Source organism: Venturia canescens, chromosome 11 (assembly GCF_019457755.1).
Source record: "Venturia canescens isolate UGA chromosome 11, ASM1945775v1, whole genome shotgun sequence".
Classification (NCBI taxonomy): domain Eukaryota; kingdom Metazoa; phylum Arthropoda; class Insecta; order Hymenoptera; family Ichneumonidae; genus Venturia; species Venturia canescens.
The window spans coordinates 9046115-9065252 of NC_057431.1; the positions used below are offsets into that span (position 1 = coordinate 9046115).

At 37.0% G+C, this 19138-nt stretch overlaps 4 protein-coding genes across 4 annotated transcripts; 3 read left to right on the plus strand and 1 right to left on the minus strand.

Annotated features, from left to right (window-relative positions):
- Nucleotides 1-341: 341 nt before the first annotated feature.
- LOC122418518 (beta-1,3-glucan-binding protein-like) lies at nt 342-3701 on the plus strand. Its single transcript, XM_043432773.1, has 8 exons — nt 342-749; nt 867-1094; nt 1299-1513; nt 1821-1957; nt 2033-2199; nt 2752-3101; nt 3206-3307; nt 3426-3701. Exons 1-8 carry the CDS (start codon nt 620-622, stop codon nt 3525-3527), a joined length of 1431 nt encoding a protein of 476 aa, XP_043288708.1. The 5' UTR covers nt 342-619; the 3' UTR covers nt 3528-3701.
- A 21-nt stretch (nt 3702-3722) lies between these two features.
- On the plus strand, nt 3723-4931 carry LOC122418519 (uncharacterized). The gene is made up of 3 exons (XM_043432775.1): nt 3723-3854; nt 4005-4112; nt 4585-4931. Exons 1-3 carry the CDS (start codon nt 3831-3833, stop codon nt 4759-4761), a joined length of 309 nt encoding a protein of 102 aa, XP_043288710.1. The 5' UTR covers nt 3723-3830; the 3' UTR covers nt 4762-4931.
- Nucleotides 4932-5075: 144 nt separating this feature from the next.
- On the plus strand, nt 5076-7108 carry LOC122418520 (uncharacterized). Its single transcript, XM_043432776.1, has 3 exons — nt 5076-5338; nt 5561-5661; nt 6023-7108. Exons 1-3 carry the CDS (start codon nt 5321-5323, stop codon nt 6138-6140), a joined length of 237 nt encoding a protein of 78 aa, XP_043288711.1. The 5' UTR covers nt 5076-5320; the 3' UTR covers nt 6141-7108.
- Nucleotides 7109-8557: 1449 nt separating this feature from the next.
- SPoCk (secretory pathway calcium atpase) lies at nt 8558-18123 on the minus strand. Its single transcript, XM_043432770.1, has 17 exons — nt 17902-18123; nt 17646-17737; nt 17368-17456; nt 16510-16800; nt 16282-16379; nt 15934-16192; nt 15045-15381; nt 14623-14816; nt 14238-14432; nt 13964-14120; nt 13696-13866; nt 13296-13611; nt 12778-13111; nt 12486-12581; nt 12252-12393; nt 11975-12082; nt 8558-11569 (listed from the first exon to the last, which is right to left on the minus strand). The coding sequence occupies exons 3-17, from the start codon at nt 17434-17436 to the stop codon at nt 11523-11525; spliced, it is 2814 nt and encodes a 937-aa protein (XP_043288705.1). The 5' UTR covers nt 17437-17456; nt 17646-17737; nt 17902-18123; the 3' UTR covers nt 8558-11522.
- Nucleotides 18124-19138: the final 1015 nt, after the last annotated feature.

A 19138-nucleotide genomic window follows, 5' to 3' on the forward strand; every position in this document is an offset into this window, starting at 1 on the left:
GAACGACGACCCGACTCCAAAGTGCAGTCTGTGTTTCGCGATCATTTTGATAGCCGCTCCCAGCCGTAAAATACTGGATATGTAAAAATCTCGTCAAAGACTTTTCTTTGGGAAATTGTCTGCTCTACAAAATTGTCCCAATACACTTTTGCTCTATCTCCAACCGTTTTCCCAGAATGAGAGGTCAAATTGCACGGCTCCGATCTGCGTCCGAGTATTAACCGAAAAAAGCTTCCGTGGCGGGACACCCCGTGCATTCGCATATATAGGCGTTTGTGGAATCCGGCAGAGACAAGTTTTACCTCGAGCATTTTTGAGAATCTCATACTCTGCTCATCTCACTCCCTGCACTCGCTTCTCGCAGTTTCTATCAATACCAGATTCGCTTCGTGATGCTTGCCTTGCGAAAAAGCTAATACGTCAGTAGCGTTTCGTACGCACGGAAGTAAACTTTGGATCAAAACATTGGAAAACGGATTGAAATAAAAAACGATTGGAAAAATGACAAGTGTTGAAAATATAGCGCAATGAAATAACGACTTTGTGTTCCTTTGTACGAGTAAATGTAATTGTAAAAAGATAAAAAATTTTTTAAATCGAGTGAAAATTTTTGAAAAAAATGAAAAAAGTTTGTGGAATTTTTGTTCTCACGTGTTTTTTACTGGGTAATTCGGCATTCGGGAAATACTCTCCACCACTAGCAACCGTCGAACCACTTTCACCGAAAGGAATAAGAATTTCAGTGCCAGGTAAGAGAGAAAAATGAGTTTTTCCTTCTGCTTTCTTCGTTTCTGCTTCCCCTTGGCAATTTGTACGATTGATAAAAAAAAAAAAAAAAAAAAAAAAAAAAAAATATATATCAACAGACGAAGATGGGATCAGCCTGGTGGCTTTTCATGTGAAATTTAATGAGGATTTTGAGGGTCTTGAGGCTGGCACGATTGCCAGAGACGTTGTGAGAGCTCGGAATGGTCGATGGACTTACCAGGATCGCACGACGAGGCTACGTCTCGGAGATATCGTTTATTACTGGGTTCACGTTGTCTGGGATGGCCTCGCATACAATCTTTTGGATCAACAGCATCGAGTCACTGGTAACAATCTCTCCAAGCAAAATCACCATTTTTCCATCATTCGCGAATCCTTCGTGAAAATTTATTTTTCAATCCTTCTTTTATTTTCCCAAATTTTTAAAAACTTTTTCCTACTTACTCTCTCCCAAAGCCTCGAAAAGTTTCAACACTTTTACGCGGGCGAAAAATATTCAAAAAATTAATCAACCACATTTCGCTGCCCAGAATTTTTCAACTCTGAGGACGGTGCGAAAATAACTCCCGTCACAAGGGTTGACTCTGCGGAGAATCAACCGTGTGCTCCAACAGAAACGAAACTCGTTGACCCATCGACCGGAGAACGAAAAAATATTTGCTCCCGGCAGATTTTGTTGGATGAACAATTTCATCATTTGAATCAATCGATTTGGAGGGGGGTTGAAAAATTCACTGGCTCACCGGTTAAGTATCTTGACGATCGATCATTTTCTCAACGAGAACAAAAATTTCTGATTGATTTTTTCATGCATCAAGTTAAATTTGAAAAGAATTGATGATCGAAGCATGAACCAATTAATTCTATTAAAAAAAGATATTTCATTTCAATTTATTCGTCCCAATTCCAACACAGTCTTGTACAATTTTTTTTTTTTTTTTAATCATTTGGTTCACGATCCATGGATTTGAGCATTTTTTTTTTCACTTCCAAAAATAACTTGACACCTTCGAACGAAGTTTTATTATTATAACCGTTATAAAACTTATCAGGATTACGCGTTCGTGGTTTATCGAAAAGACGAGAGAAATATAAAATGCGTAGATGGAAATCTTCGAATAACACCGACGCTCGTGCAGAATGAATACGGAGACGATTTTATACGTCATGGAAACTTGACACTGGAAGGGTAAAGTGATTTTTGTTTGATAACCAAAAATGTTGAGGTTGAAAAAAAAGTGAAATGTTCGTGATAAAAATACAGATGCACGGAAGACGTTGGCAACGGAGAATGCCAGCGCGAGGCCCGCGGACCTTACATCTTGCCGCCAGTTTTTTCCGGCCAGATAAACACGAAAAAAAGCTTCGCTTTTATCTACGGAATAATAGAGATTCGGGCTAGATTGCCCCGTGGCGACTGGATTTATCCGTGTGAGTACGAAAATATTAGTGCGCATGTTGAAACGACGAATGTGTCTAATGATCAACATCCGCATCTACGTTTACGGAGATTGAAGCACTGTGAGCCCAAACGGCTGGAGCAGGAGTAAAAACACATGAGACCTTTTTTGTAGAGCACAAATTTTCCGAGGAAAAAGTATTGGAAAAAAAAATTCTATCTTCAGAAGTTTAGTTCCTGGAGCAGTTCAAACATCGACTTGGTTCCGAAGATTCGTGCCTAAACCAAATCTTTCTTCCTATGTTTTCAAACTACTTTCAAGCCTGAAGTACCAGAGACAGAGAAAAATCGTCAAAGACTTATCGATAGTAAATTTCCTGCTCTACAAAATTGGTTCAATGCATTTTTCTCCTATTTCCAACCGTTCCGTCAGTACTCGCAGTCAAAGTGCACGACCTTGTAAACGTTGATTATACCCAAGTCTGCGCGACTCGGTCCCTAAAAAAACAAAATCCACACATTTTAACGACGGATTCGATTGAAAATGGAGGTCACAACACTGAAAAAAATTTCTCCCCGTCTAGTCATTAGTCTCGAAGCCCTCGACCAATCGTCTCACCAAGACGCAGCGTCGACTCATCCACAATTAAGAATCGCATCGTCCAACGGTAATTCGGTATTGCTGGGTGGAGGAGGAACAAGTGGAAAAGATTTTGGCGGTCGTGTGCTCTGCGCCGGTCCAACCCAAACGAAGTCACAATCGACGGGCGATTCCACCGGCAAAACTTCGAGCCTGCCGAGGAGATACTCGAGCGAACTTTGGTCCAAAGATTACCATGTTTATGAAGTAGAATGGGGACGAGACAAAATCCGAACGCGGGTTGACGGGATTGAGTACGGTTCGGTGGACACGAAATCACCTTTCGACAAACCGGTTCGCGTTCCCTCATTCATTTTTCTTTCGTTTCAAATTTATAATTTTATTCGTTAGTTAGTTAGTTTTTTTTTTTTTTTTTTTTTATTTAATTTTTTCAACAGTTTTATCTGACACTGGGACTTGCGGTTGGTGGTCACGACGAGTTTCCGGACTTGTCTACCAGCGGTGGCTACGCCAAGCCCTGGCGAAACGTCGGTGCCAAGGTAAAACCTCTTCGAATGAATGAATGAATTTTTTTCCATTATCGATAGTCTCTGCATGACTGAATTTTCAAATAATTATTAATTTTGAGTTGTTAATGGTTATAAACCATTTTTGCAGGCTCTCTTCGATTTTTTCAACGCAACTGATCTCTGGTCAAGGACCTGGAACGACGATTCGTCGGCACTGAAAATTGATTACGTCAAAATTTCGGCTCTTTGATTTTCCAAAGACTGGAGCGTGTTAAGTTTCATTTAAATCTAAAAATGTGTATTCCTCGTCGATTTAGCAAGTATGACTGCAAGTTTTTTTTTTCTATCTTTGTCAATAAAGAGTCGAGAGGTCGTGGACAAGCGAAAAAAAAAAAACAAATAAAAAAAGCGAGAGCCCCGGAGACTCGAGTTGATTTTACTTTCACTTGGATCTTGGGACGGTGTGGACGCGTATTTCAGACTTGCTATTATTATTTTTTCCTCGTTTTAATTTTTTTTTCTTTTTAAATAAAAATCCAAATTTGGAAAAATCATGGACCTCAAATTTGTCATTTTGGTAAGAATTGCTGTGTTGTCGAATCATTTTTTAGTTTCAATTATTTTTTCACGACTTTTCATGTATGATTTTTTTAATTTTCGCGTACTTTTATTAATAAATTGACGAATGGTCGGTTATTTTATTTATTCAAAGATCATTTTCGTGTAGATTTTTTGTCTCGTCACCCTAATTAATGAGTCGTCGTCGAATGCAATATTCACTCTCATTCACGATGTTGTCCAAAACAACATCGCCGGCGTTCCCGCTGTTCATCAGGTAATGCAAATTTTTTTTTTCCAATAGAAAAAAGTTTTTAAGGCAAAACACGTTCCGCTGTTCGATTCAGCACGGATCGAACTTTATGAGCATTTATCCAATTACGTAATACTCAAGAACTTCAATTATTATCATTATTTTAGTCGTTTATTCATCGATGAATAAATTCATCCATTGTTTGACCCAATTTTCCGTTTGTTCATTCATTCATCGATGAATGCATCCATCGATTCGCCCAATTTCTCATTGGTTCATTTATTCATCGAATAAATGGACGAATGAGAAATTAGGTCAAGCGATTGATGAATTTATTCATCGGTGAATAAATTAATCCATTTTTTCACCCGATTTTTCAATAATTCATTCATTCATCCATTCATTTTCTCCTTTTACCAATTTTTCCACGCGTTCATTCATAAATTTCATATTTCATCCCAAAATTCAATCGTTTCTCCAAAAATACATTTCTCAGGCAACGGAATGGGATTTCCATCCGGAAGAAGGCTTGAAACGACGCGTCCTTTTCGAATCGTTGAATGGACGATACGGACAGGATCTCATCGATCGATTAGGAATGGGCATGGGATTCAAAGGACAATGGGGCGTCAAAGTAGCGAACCAGGCCAAGCCAGATCAACGATACGTTTAAAAAATTATTTATTTGTTATTTCCATTAGTAGTCGGAGAGAAAACTGTTGCATTTTTGTGTATTTTCACATCAGCAGATGGATTTTTATTTGTGATAAAAATTATTTATAAAAAACAGCATTAAATACAAGGATTGTTTGTGCTGAATAATAAACTATAAAATTTTCCTTCCTTTCAATCGGATTTTATTTCGAAAAGCAAAAGCAGCGACCTTTGCTTCCTGTAATTTCATTTTTAATGTGGCGCACCTCCGTTTTCTTTCTTCCTGCCTCGTAGGAGGGGGATTAAAGAGGCGAACGACGACGAGAGCTGCTTCGATCGTTCACGATCGTACACCTCGTGCGGTTGACTTTCACCGATCCTCTCCTTTTGCCTTGTGAGTTTACACATCGCTCAGTAATAACGAAACCTCTTTTCACAGACGACGCTTCTAACGTCGAATTCCATTCTCGGTGGAGATTTTTCTAATGATTGTAGTCTTAATAATTTTATCTAACAATCGAATCGATTTTTAATATTCCGAGTAAAATTCAGTGGTGAAGTGAAGTTTCAGGATAACGATGGCCAAAATTCTGGTGGTGAGTAATTTAAAAAATTTCTATCAACATTCTCATGTCAGTCGACGATCAAGTATTTTCAAAGTTTTTCACATTTCACAACTAATAAATATTTTCCCCATCGTTACTAAAAAAAAAAAAAAAAAAAAAATAAAAAAAAATAAAAAAAAAATAAAAAAAAATCATCTGCAATCGTGGACGAGTTTCGTAAAAACTTGAAGAAAAAAAACATTATTCTTTCAGTACGTGCTGGCGATAGCTTACATTTGTCTTGCATGCTTAATCGGAGAAACTGAGTCGACTATTGCCGAGCCCAAGGCCCCGAATTTCCAATATTTCGAAAGGTACGTTACCGAGCATTTGGCTCAACATTTCATCAATTTTCAGCTTTATATAACAAATAAAAGCATTTTGTTGAACGACATTGAAAGAAGCGAATTGTTAACAATTTAAAGAATTTAATTTTACTTTTAATTCAATTTTAATTTATTTTTAATTTGATAATTCGAAAGAAGCAAATCGTTAACAGTTTAATTAATTTAATTTTACTTTCAATTCAATTCCAATTAAATATTAATTTATTTTTAAATTTATAATTAAATAATAAATCATGGATAAAAATATTTTTTCAAAATGACAATCGGGTGAGCACTTGAATGAAATCGTTGGGTGTTTAAATTTTCATCATTTCATTATTCTTCACAGACCTAAATACCGATATCCATATTACGATGAAAATGGACGAGGAAGACTTCTTTACGGTTACGGTGGACCGGAACTTTATCAATACAAAACGTACAGTCCTCTGGAAGGAATCCACTGAGCTCGATTAGAGTCGACGTTCTTCATTAGCAAATAATAATTACCATAAACTCAAAAAAATTGGACAAGTCTTCGAAAAACAGTGAAAGAAAAAGTGCCTATTAAATAAGTCCATAAACTAAGAATTTATGTTACTGCATCGGTATTATTGTTGTTGGCAAACAAATCAAAATGAAACAAAATCTCCACTATCGATCTCCCTTCATCGTGCAGTAAGTTTGAACAAAAAAAAACGTTTCAAACGATACGAGACGAAAGAATACAATTACACACTGAAACAAGGCCTAGCCAGGGGACATTTGGAGTAAAAAAATAGAAAAAAGTTCAAGTGAATCAACAGCTTTGAATGATAATCAATATCCAAGTACAGTTTCTATGAAATATAAAATAAAAGAAATGAAATTTTACCATAAAAAAAGAAATCAAACTTTTTCAAAAACCTCGGCAGTAGGCCTTTTTTTACTACATGAAGTTTATGGCCTTAATATAAATAATCCTACGTGTAATATTTTGGTTCCATGACTGTAAATCACTCGACAAAAGAACACCGACAAAAAATCACACGGACAGTATACCCCCCATTAAATTATTTAAGGTCTCAATTACATAATTTTGGGTTTCAAACAAACCCAAACAGATTTTTGGTATTTAGTCTAATTTTTTCAAAAGAGACGAAATGATTGAATGGACAGTCACCTGCTCGAGGGTGAAGTTGTACTAGCGTGTTTCCACCTTGTGGAAATAAAGAGAGAAAATTCCTTGTTGAGATATAGGATTGTTGTTGGGCAAAGAAAACTTTATTGTTACTGCGACGAAAGGTGCAAACAATTGGGATGATCGAAAGGTCTTTCGAACGTGGAACTTTGTGTGCAAAACGTTCGATCCTCTCGAAGAAATTCAGTGGAATCGATTCGAATTGACCTTTTTCGTCGGATCGTTATTTTGACAATAAATTTTTCAAACGATTAACCAAGTCGTGGAATCGTCAAGTCGATGAAGAATCACGAGTCATCGATGGGAGTAAACCTGCTTCATAATTTTTGTCCTTTTTCCTACACATATGGGGATCAATTGTCTTGAATCTGCTTCATAGTGTAAAAACGAATTCTGATAATGAGTAAAGCAAGTTGGGAGTATACTAGATCGGAATCTTCTGATTGTCGAAAAAGAAATCGTGCAAAAATCGTCTCATGGGCAATCAAATCCATCTGTTTACTCAACTTTGATGAGTGTCGTGTATTTAATTATTGTTTTTATTTTATTGATTGTACATTAACGTGATCTATCAGTTGTTCAGTCGGTAAAAATCCTGCTGCACGTTTTATTCCCAGTAGGTTGATATTTGAAAGAAAATATGAGTTACACGCTATTCTCGTTTTATTAGAGAACAAGGTGTATCTTTTATTTTTCTCAAAAAATCAAGGATGTCCGAGTAAAACGTGTAACCATTTTGCAGCTATCTCTCTCGCACTCACGCAAGCACCACGCAAGCGATAGATCGCCTTAATGGCACGAAATTTCGGATATCTTGCTGATATTCGGTACATTTTCGTGCTCATATACCAAACAACTGTAGCTTGTTGCTGTAACAAAGATAAATAGTGCAACGAGAATGAGACGATCTTCAATGATTTCGAGTGGGACTTTCTGTTGGTGAGAAATAAAAGAACGCAATTCATTCGTTCTCTTTTCATACCGACAAAAGTTTATAGGTGCTTGGTTCGTGGTGCTACTTTTACTAAATAGTTTGAAATTGCTGGTTCCCATATAGTTCATATTTCCAAGGGAAAAGGTAAGAAACTACGACGATTTTCAAATAATCGGTTCCTGACCAATTGCAATGATGGACGATGAAAGACTTCAGTGTCTTCAATTACGATTAACTGTAAATATGATAATATTCCGTGCATTACTGCTTTTTTGAGGTGAAAACGACGAATAAAGTTAATTGAAAATTGCAGGGAGGCTGCTAACGCAGATGAGCACAAGTCGCTGGAGAAAGTTATTCGAAGGTGAAATAAATCAAAGACAAGAAGCTCTGAGAATACGGAACAATGTTTCCAATTCTAAGAAAACTGACCCGATTCCAACGAAGAGTCATTTTGGATGGTTATTCATTTTTTTGGTACTGATGACAATTGCAGCTCTGCACTTTGATTTTTTACACCGAGCACAATTGCATTCTCAAAAAGCATTTGAAAAGAACTCAGAGCCGTTGATTGACAAAAGAAAACTGACCGAAGAAGAGTTGATTCACAAGATTGAGTCTCTAGTTTCAAATTTCCCAGTGGCATTATCGTTCAGAAGGAAGAGCCAGAAGTTGAAAAAACATCCAAAAAATAGTAACGACACCTGCGTTCCTCAATTTCGAAGATGAAAAAAAAGTCAATGCACCAAATGGAATTAAAACAAGTACTCCACCGTTGATTTCACTTTATTATGCAATAAGTTTGAACAAAAAAACGTCTCAAACAATATTCGCACAAAGTTATAATCGATAAACAATTGATATTAATGTAATTTCGTCCCCTGATGGGAGCGAGGACGATGAAAATAATAAAATGGCACTTTTCACTTTTGTTGCCACTTTGTAAAAAGGTTCATTTTCACTAGGTTATCAGAATTTCAACATCGTCGTTGACTCACAATTTCCTTTTTCATTCCCTATTGTGCCTTGTCATATTAAATAATAATTTTTTAAATATTCAAATAAACGCTTGATTCATTGAAAAATGCGGTGAGATACCCAACGTGATGGTAAATGCAAGTGACGTCGTTTCAGTATTGCTTTCTTTCATTCTTTTTCCCTATTTCGTATAAGTACGTACAGCAAAATTCGTAACCAGCACAAAATATAATGCCTGTATATTTTTTACTCGTTTTTGTTTGCTCTAATTAAAAAATTGTCATTTAAAATAAAAACTCTCCAGTTTTTAATGACAGTAAAAACTTGAAAAATGCAGTATCCACTCGATGAATGAAAATTTCACATTTGTAGTCAATCTTTCCTGTCGATCTGAATGTCTGTATTTCGTTACAATAAGATAACCAAAAAAAGCAACAATAACGTTTTAGGAAAAATGACAAATAAAATATTTGTTGGAAAAATGATAATCATTTGCACATTTTCGAATGGAATATTGAACGAATCGCACAAAGCCTTTGCCTTCATCTTTTTTTTCAAATTCACTGGATTTTTGGACGTTGATTATTGCAAAAATTCAGATTTTATAAAAATTCTTGACTAAACAATCTAGTATAAACGATTGAAAAAAAAAAACAGATATTAAAAATAGTTCGAGAACGGAATGTACATGAAAAAAGCGTTTGAAATATTGACTAATATTTTTTACTACTCGATTGAAGTCGCTTATTAATTATCGATTTAAAAGGATTACAAATTGGACTTGTTCATTGCTTCGTTTTGAATGTTCAATCTTTTTTTTTTCTTTGATCCTTATTTTCACAAATATTGCGATTGATAAGTGTCATTTTATTTGGGAGCTTATTAAATGGACACGAGATAATCAATGTTGGACTTTAGCGGCGCAAGCGAACGAGAAAGAGGTTAGAAAATATTTCTAAACAAGACTACTATACGAGTGCGAGGAGAGCATTGCTGGGCCCCGTTCTTCCCTCTTTTTTTTTATCTTCCTTATTTCAATAATGGACGAACGAAAAACGAGGCTCGAAAAAATTGACGAACGTGTGCAAAACGCTGTGCCATTATAGGTGCGGATTTTTTTTGCACTTATTTGTTTTTTTTATTTTCGGTATTCGTGTCGTGGGTGAAAGATTGAACGATGAAAGGAGAGGAAGAGTGAGCGAGGAAAAAGATCATATTTACGAAAAGCACACGCGTGCCCCTAACCCAGAAATGTTCACGATTTATGATTATTTTTTCATTTTTTTTTCGTTTTTTTCGTGTGTGTGTGTGTGTGTGTGTGTGTGTGTGTGTGTGTGTGTGTGTGTGTGTGTGTGTGTGTGTGTGTGTGTGTGTGTGTGTGTGTGCTTTTATGTACAATAAAATGAAAAAAATTAATGAGATATGATACACAGCCAGAGCAGAATAAGAAAGTTTCGTCGTTAAAAATGATTCAAAGTCGTTTGTTTTTTTCGCGGTTCTTGGTGTTTTGTAAATAAAAAATTTCTAACCTCGTCTCGATCTTCACGAAAGTATTTTGAGCCGAAAACTTCTTGTTGCTCGAAAATGTTGATCCTCAACATTTCTTTTTAATTTCTTAAGAATTTCAGCCACTTTTTGGATGCTGTGGACTTTGATTTGGAGAATAATGATGCAAAAATCGTCATCGAATTGTCAAACGTCATTTGTCGATAACTCCTGCATTCAACGAACAATCAAATGATTATTCATCAGCACCATGTAACCAGAAGTTCGAAAGAAAATTCGATTGAAAACAAAGAATATTGGAAAATGACAAAATGTGAGACGATGAAAATGGGGCTTAACAAATTTTTATGACAAAACGAAAAACTTTCGTGGAAATTGAGACGCCGGAATATGAAATCTACGATAATGAGATCCGTGAGGTCGAAAAAATCGAGAAAAAGAGAAAAATAATGAGAAAAAGTAAGTGAATAAGTTTACAAGAGAGACAAAGAAGATCGGAGATGAAAAAATGTCCAACACTCAATTCGACTACGAAAAGTTTAAACACTACGAGTGTAACAATTATTTTAAGTTCTTCTATCTTTCTCAGACACGCACACACAGTTCATTTTGGAAAATTCTAATTTGACAAATGTGTAGCAGTACAAAGAGTGTAACACCGTAGCAAAAAATTGAATATTATTATCATTTGTCACCCTAAAGTTTATCAGTTTTATCCCAATGGTGAAGAGTATATTTGATGTTGTTTTGCTCAAAAACGGAGTGTTTATATTTAGGTTAATGTGTTGGATCAAAGGAAAAGGGATGATGAAATGAGTACGAACCATTGATCGCAGTGGACGTGGCTCGTTTCTTGTTCTTCAGTCATTTTTTCATTTGTTTAAGATCAATTCTCATGCATCGGTGTGTGTGTGTGTGTGTTTTATGGCGAGACGATATTTCATGTATTTTTGGTTTCACGTCGTCCAGGATTGTCGTTGTGCTGAAATCTCATTGTCGAGGTAATTTTTTTGAAGACTTCGCAGGACGGGGAAAGGCCGAGGAGATTAATAACTGTTTAGGTTGTTGTTAGTGATTCGTTGAAAGGATGACAGAGACGTTTTCGACGCACGTGTGTCGTAGAGCCTCTAGCGTGGTCCCCGAAGGGGAGATGCCCAAAATTCATGCTCTTTTGTTCATTGTTTTTTGCACGTCTTCGCGTTGACTCGCTTTCGTTAGGTTTTTATTCATTTTTTGAGTCTCGCACTTGGTTTACTTGGCAGAGTTTCTCGGTGTTGAGACGGAGCACTTTCTGCTCTCTGTGGGAAATGTTACGGTCGCTCATTTCATCCTCCCAAACACATAATTCTCATTCGTTTCTTTCATTTTCAATTTTTTTCATACAGAAATTATTGAATTTTTGACAATCTTTCCTCCATTTCAGTCTTCTTTCCCTTTCTTTCTCGTTCGTTCACCTCTTTCTCTCACTCTCTCTCTCTCTCAACGAGGAGCGAGAAAGGGAAAAAAGAAGAACGAAAGCTTGCCCATTTCAGCAACTGCTCTCAGCTTGTTTTTTCTTTCAAACTCCCATCATTTTTTTTCTTCTTACGCTTCTCTTTTTTCTTTATCCTTTCTTTCCTCTTTTATTTTTTACTCTCTACGAGTCTTTTTCGTCTTTTCCACGACGGTATTTAACTGTCATACAAAATCCAACTCAGACTTACTATAATACCTGGCACTGCTCTTTCGCCTCTCCCATTGACGCTCCAATAATTTCTTCGCCTCGCTTATCACGAACACGCTCGACGTGAGTGCCACCAAAAACACGATATCTGCAGAAAGTCACAATTCCTTTCTTGAAATTCAATAATTATCTCATTCCATTGAAATTATTAAGGGAAATATAAATTTTAGATCAAACATTGGCGATCGCATACATCAATGCTTTTAAGAGGTCGATGAAAAATATTTTAAAAACCATCGATTCCTCCTGTTCCGTACCTTTTACAGTTAGAGCTTCAGTTTGGAAAACTCGTTGCAACGGGGGAAAATAAATGACCAGCATTTGACCAACCACCGACAGAGAAACAGCGACAAGGAACATTTTGTTGCTGAACAAACCAATTGTGAAGATAGATTTAGTCTGAAAAAATAAAAGTTTGGGGGTTCCTTTCAAATAGAATGGTTGTTCAATGATTATAGTATGAAAAACAATTTCTTTTTTTCCTCAATTACCTGAGATCGACAACTCAGAGCGTTAAACATATCGAAAAAAACGAAACAGGTGAACGTCATCGTAGTGTCCCTGGCGGTTATGCCATCCGAAGTCATCTACAATTGATAAAGCCAATGAATTACCGTTTCTTTCATGTGAATTACTCTAAATTTTAGAATTTTTCGTTCGAGTTTACAGCCAGGGAACTCAAAACTGAATTTTACAAAATTTTTCGCAAATCTTCAACATAAAAACGTAAAAGTGGGAGGGTTTTTTTTTTTCACTTTCTTCAAACAAACAGCAAGAACGTACTTCACGATTGTAAACCCAAAGTGTACCAAGGATTATAACAATTGCAGACAAAAGAACGTTAATGACGACACTCCGAGTGATCATCGGTTCTTTCGTGTCCCGAGGCTTTTGATTAAGAACGTCTTTGTCGACTGGCTCGACTCCCAAGCTCTGAGCAGGTGGACCGTCCATTATAATATTGATCCACAATATTTGCATTGCGTTCAAAGGATTTGGAATACCCATTAAAGTGGCAAGGGCGATTAATGACAACGCTGCAATGCTCGTCGACAATTGAAATTTCACGAAATTTCTTATGTTGTGGAATATTCCTTTGCCTTCTTCGATCGCTGAGCTGCAAATTGCAATAATAAGTCTCATAAACTTCCACGAATTATCGTTAATCTCAAATAATTTATGTGAAAAAGTACGAAATTCCAGTTACACAAATTCAAAAAGTTTTTGGGGCTCAACCAAAGCAAAAGATCATTAATTTAGCCTGTTAAAGAAATTTCGTGAAAAAGGGATAAAAATAGTACATTATTGTTTTGAAGTCGTCGTCTACGAGGATCATGTCCGCAGCTTCTTTGCAGACGTCAGTACCATTTTTGCCCATAGCAATACCGATATCAGCTTTCTTAAGGGCGACTCCGTCGTTGACACCGTCGCCAGTCATGCCAACAATGTGGCCGTTTCTCTGGAGAGCTTTGACGATGCACAGCTTGTGTTTTGGTGTTACGCGATAAAAAACGCTCACGTTTTCGATCTCCTGCTCGAGTTGGTTCTCGGACATCATATCGATCTCTTCCCCGGACAATAGGTTCATGTGGAGGGTGTCGAGACCGATCATACTCGCTGCGAAATGTAACGATGATGTTTGAGGTCCATTTTTTCATCTTTTGGTCGAAAAAATCACAGGATTTTGAATAGAATTTTAACCTATTGAACCAGCAGTGTCTTTGGCATCTCCTGTCACCATTTTAACTTGAACACCGCTGTTGACGAGAGTCGTGATCGCCTCGCGAACTCCTTCCCTCGGCGGATCGCAGATGCCAACAAGACCCATGTAAATTAAATCCTGAAGAGACGTTCCTCTCGCCAATCCCAAAACTGATGAAAATATCGAAAATATATGAGATCGCTAAGTTCGAGAAAAACTTCGATTGTTCGTTTCATCGAAAGACGCTCGATTCGCTCCAAAAAATACCTCTCAATCCTTGTTGCCCGATCTCGTGAGCCTCTGCCAAAAATTCTTCGTCTTTTTTCTGATTTAACGGATACAATTGTCCATTGGCCGAATATTTGGTGCACTGAGGCAAAATTTTTTCTAGAGCTCCCTTCGCGAAGTAAATTTCTTCCCTATTCTGGATAAAAATGATAAAAAAAAAAAAAACTATTTTTATTAAGGCGAACGAGAAACGTGAACGAAAAATCGTTCTTCAAACTTGGATATTTTTGTGGTTTTTGACACTTTCAAATACCTCAGAATATTTCGGTGTACATTTGACCGCCATCATTTTTTGCTCCGACGAAAACGGATACTCTTGGAGCCTCAAATATTTCTCGGCAACTCCGTACATCCCGTTTTTCATGGCAACCGCGACGAGGGCACCTTCGGTCGGTTGTCCCAGAAGAGTGTCGTCCTGAATAACTGCGTTGTTACAAACGCAGCCGACCTGATTGAGTTTCAATTTGTTTTATAGTCTTTCTTCGAATTTTCATTCCATCAATTTATGATTTTAAACAAATTTTTATCTTAATTAAATGATTCCGTTAATTGATAATGTGGCATTCACAGGCTGCTTATTCCATTTGTATTTTCATTTAGCCTTGAATTGTAATTTTCCACAAAAGGGTGAAATTCACCTCCAACAATTGATTGATTGCCGCTTGTGCGAGTTCGATGTTTTCCATTTTGCGAATTCGCACGTGTCCCCGATCGTTGTAGCCGGTGCCGGTAACATCGGCCACGTATCCTTCCGGAGTTACGAGAATCGTCGCAGTCATTTCATTTTTCGTAATCGTTCCAGTTTTGTCGGAGCAAATTACGTTAACGCAGCCTAAATGAATAAAACAATTTAGCTGAATTAATCAAATCAAGAATTCCAATGTGAAACCGTAGAAGCTGAGCACTAAATTCGTTTTATTTCCAAATGCCAAGTTTTTTCTCCCAAATTTCTTTCACCGACAAAATTCTTTCATTTGCTCGTTGAACAAACTTCCATTTTTTTTTATCAAGTTTCGATCAAACTGATTTTTTCAAAATGTTTTTATAAAAATTTTGTTACCCAGAGTCTCAACCGTCGGGAGCTTTTTGACAATCGCTTTTCTTTTCGCCATCCGCATGACCCCCAAAGCGAGAGTGACCGTGACAACGATCGGGAGTCCTTCCGGAATGGCAGCGACTGCCAGACTCACACCTATCGTCAGCATCTCCAATAATGCTTTCCCCTGAATCCATCCGAGCAACATTATTACTCCGATTATGCAGAACGAGTAGAACGACAATTGAGCACCAAGAATACTCATGCTGTTTTGGAGAGGAGTTTTCGGGGCCTCTTCCGCTTGCATCATCGCAAACACTTCTCCAAACTCACTCTTCTCACCGGTATTGATCACGATTCCCTATCGATTTAAAAAAAACGATTAATTTTTCGAATTTCACTCAATTATTCAGTTGATTTTGATGTTTGTGCTCGTTTTTTTTACGAAATTAAAATTTCAGCAAATTATAAATCCCTCAAAACAGCGAGAGTTGATGAGAAATTGTAAAATTATTCAAAAATCATAACCCAAATTCCTCAAAAATATGATTGTTCAAGGGACTTTTTTTATTTGAGGAAATGACTTTGTTGATTTTCTTAAATCTTTCCAACTTTTTCTTCGTTTTCAGTGCAAATTTACGACAAGAAGTCAAAAAAATAAAATAAAAAATGGTCAAGTTCCACAATGGGTGGCGCGTCTAAATATCACACGAAAAAATATCACGGACACTACACCACCACGACAAAATCTCACACGACCAAAAATAACTGTGACAAAATATCACGTCGATAGTATATGAAGGGCAGGCATTATCACGAATTAATCGAAGCTCAATGCTGTGTGTGTGTGTGTGTGTGTACGTGCTAAAATAAATGAATGATGATATCCAGTGAAATGAGTTTCTTCGTTTACTTTGCCATTTCCGCATCGTACGAGGGTTCCCATGAAAGCAATATTTTTCTTGGACGTATGTCCATTGCTCTTGAGCAGCGGAGCTGTTGTTTTCGTCGCAGGTTCAGTTTCGCCCGTGAAACTGCTCTCGTCGATCGCCAAATCGATCGCTTCGTAAATTCTCACATCCGCTGGCACTCGATCGCCGATGTTTAAGTATACGATATCACCGGGAACCAAATTTCTAGCACGAAAAGATTCCACTCTTCCTTCCCGAAGGCTGAACAAAAAAATTTACATTTGCATATTCGTATATTCGTTCACTCATTCATTTGATTTGTCTAGAATGATGATTTTTAGCAAATTTACCAATGACAAGTGGGTGGTACCAGTTTGTTAAGTTCTTCGAGAGATTTTTCAGATCGATACTCTTGAACGAATGCAACAGTGACCACAATGATGATTGCCTGCGGAGAGAGAAAAAAATTATCGTTTCTGTGAATTTGTGTATTCGGTTCAAATCATTGAGAAAAATTGGTAATGATCATGTATAAATGAATATCACAGGAATTCGATCGTTTTATTCATTGTACTTGCCACTGTTATGCTGACTGCGTCGTCAAATTGTTTCATACAAACACTGACGAATGCAGAACCAAGAAGCATCAAAATGAGAGGATTTTTGAACTGTTCCACATATTTTTTCCACGTTGGCTCTTCGTCCTTCACAGTCAACTCGTTGTAACCAACCAACGACCTTCTCTGTTCAGCCTCCGGCCAGCTCAAGCCTGTCTTTGGATCAACGTGCAAACGAGCGGCAACTTCATCTGCACCGAGGCTCGCAGACACGGATGTTGTCAGCCACATCTCTGCTTCCTCCTTCTTTTCCTACAAAAAATCACAATCCCCTGGTTATCTTGTTGTGATGTTTGACAATTTCTCAATTGTTTTCAATGTCGGTGACTTTTGTCGCTTCAACTTCGTTCCTGACACTTTTTTTCTGTCAAATTGACAGTTGCAATTATTCCAGCGCAAGCATAGAGTCAATTTAACTGTCACTTCCTTGAAAGACTGTACTTTTCTACTCAAAATCTAATCCCAAACTCCAGCTACAAGAGACACTCTCCGCAGTCGTTAATCGTTTAGCAAAATTGTTTAATTCGCAAATTGTTCCGAAAGGAGCACCAAAATATCCAACAAAAGACATGAATCAGGAAGAGTTTTCTATCGAATTCCAAGGATTGACAACCCAATGAAAATCAGTGTCTAAAAAATTGAAAAATTTCTACAATCCATGAGCAATACTTTTTCTCGTGCAATGAATTAGCGTCCGCTCATCCGTAGTAAACGACCGTAGACCCAATATCAAACTTTCCACAGCCTTGGAACAGTTTCTTAAACAATGCCATGATATTTAAAGCATTTTCAGAAAAAATTAAACAACGATAAATGTACCTTACAGCATTGAAAAATTAAAGTGTTCACTTCCCCGTTCCACAGTTCCAATTTGTTGGTTTTAGACATTGAAAACGGAACATCATCTTCTGTATAAGACAAAAGCAAAGCGGCATAAAAGACTAACAAAACGATGCCATGTAACTTGACAATATCGTTCTCAATGTAATTTGACAGTAAAAACGGTGGGTGGCTCACACAAAATCAGTAGGACAGAGAATGAATAAAAATGTGTCAAAAAATTGAAAACTTAAGGTTAAAAAAAAATAAAACTGTACCTCGTTCATTAGGTCGAAAAAATGGGCGAAAAAATCATGTCACGAAGTAATTGGATCCAAGTCGATACGAACGACTTTGAACTTGGAGAATTCTCGAAGAAATAAAACTCGATTTACGGTTGTAATGAAAGGATTAAAAGAACTTTGGAAAAATGTCTCTTGAATTGAAAAAACTGTATGACTCGTAACACTAATTAAGAGTATTTGAAATTTCAACGTAATTTTATTGAGGAGCGCGAAAAGGCGAATTCCTAACCTGGAAATAGGGAGTTCTCTAATTTCGATCACAGCGTAGAGAAGCCATTGGACGGAGTTGGGAATTTTCGAGATGTTCCGGGTCCTGACGTGTCAGTCTACGAGATAAACAGCTGTGAAAACTAATCGCGTTTTCATAACGATACCACTTCACTATCACTATCATTTGACATTTTTGTTCTATTTTTTTGTTCGTTTATTATTTTTTTTGGAAAATGATACCTGTCACCAGAGTTTCTCGCGGTGCGCCGTGGCAGTTTTCACGCGCGACGTTAGAGGGCTTTATATCACAAAAAAGGATTTTGAATTACCAACAAACAAAAAATTCTCTTATCGTAAAGGAGATCGAGGCAGCTGTAAAAATTCTATTTATCAAAAATAAATCGTAACCTCTTCTAAGAAACTGTCTGAAAGCACTTTTCTCCCATCGGTCAAAAAACCACTCACCGTTTCAAAATTCATTAAAAATTCCGGATTTCGCACTTTCAAAGTATGCAAGAAAATCGTAAGCTCGTTAAAAGCTAGTACAAAACAGATTTATATATTGGAAAGTAACTCTGGGAGTCGCAAAATTCCGCGATACATATGGAGTGTGTCGGCATTCCCTCCCGATCGAAATGTACCATGTAAAAATATATTATGAATAAATTTTAATTTCATAGCTGTCAATCATTTGCGTTTTTGCGTCCGAACGTCGAGTCAGATGTTTAATTATGAATTTTGTGAATCGCAGTGACCCCATATTATTCTGTACGATTTTTTATTCCGAAAGTGTAAAAGGGAGACGATCGAAGAAGAGGGAAGTCAAAAGTGTCACTTTTTATCCAACCGGAAGTACCCGATTTTGGGCAAACGATCCGAAACACAACAACAAGTGTCACCTTGAAAGGTACGTAAAAAGTTGCGATGTATAGTGAGGGGAAAAAACGGAACTCGTTACCCCGGTAACTATTTCTAGCAACAAAAATACGATTCCGAGTGATAATAAGAATATTCCAAATACAAAACGACGGACAAAAGAAGGAGGATTTATTCTAGAGAAGCGAAAAAAATGTCGATGAAGAACACAAACAATGAACAGAACGTGCCAACCGGAAGTGGGGGAAAAACGAATGAAAAAATAATGTTAAACTAATCTCAAAGGGAAGTGGGGGAAATAGTGAATTCGTTCGAAGCCTAACGAAATAATCGTAAAAATTTGAGGCCAAATTTAAAAAAAATCGAATTTTTTCACCCAA

Coding starts and splice junctions, on each gene's coding strand:
- LOC122418519 (XM_043432775.1), top strand. CDS start 3,831: ATGGACCTCAAATTTGTCATTTTG. Junction 3,855..4,004: donor ACCTCAAATTTGTCATTTTG/GTAAGAATTGCT, acceptor ATTTTCGTGTAG/ATTTTTTGTCTCGTCACCCT. Junction 4,113..4,584: donor GCGTTCCCGCTGTTCATCAG/GTAATGCAAATT, acceptor TACATTTCTCAG/GCAACGGAATGGGATTTCCA.
- LOC122418518 (XM_043432773.1), top strand. CDS start 620: ATGAAAAAAGTTTGTGGAATTTTTGTTCTCACGTGTTTTTTACTGGGT. Junction 1,514..1,820: donor AAAAATTCACTGGCTCACCG/GTTAAGTATCTT, acceptor AAAACTTATCAG/GATTACGCGTTCGTGGTTTA. Junction 2,200..2,751: donor TGGCGACTGGATTTATCCGT/GTGAGTACGAAA, acceptor CTCCCCGTCTAG/TCATTAGTCTCGAAGCCCTC.
- LOC122418520 (XM_043432776.1), top strand. Junction 5,662..6,022: donor AATTTCCAATATTTCGAAAG/GTACGTTACCGA, acceptor TATTCTTCACAG/ACCTAAATACCGATATCCAT.
- SPoCk (XM_043432770.1), bottom strand. CDS start 17,436: ATGTCTAAAACCAACAAATTGGAACTGTGGAACGGGGAAGTGAACACT. Junction 16,193..16,281: donor GTACCACCCACTTGTCATTG/GTAAATTTGCTA, acceptor TTTTTTGTTCAG/CCTTCGGGAAGGAAGAGTGG. Junction 13,867..13,963: donor CGGGCAACAAGGATTGAGAG/GTATTTTTTGGA, acceptor TATTTTCATCAG/TTTTGGGATTGGCGAGAGGA.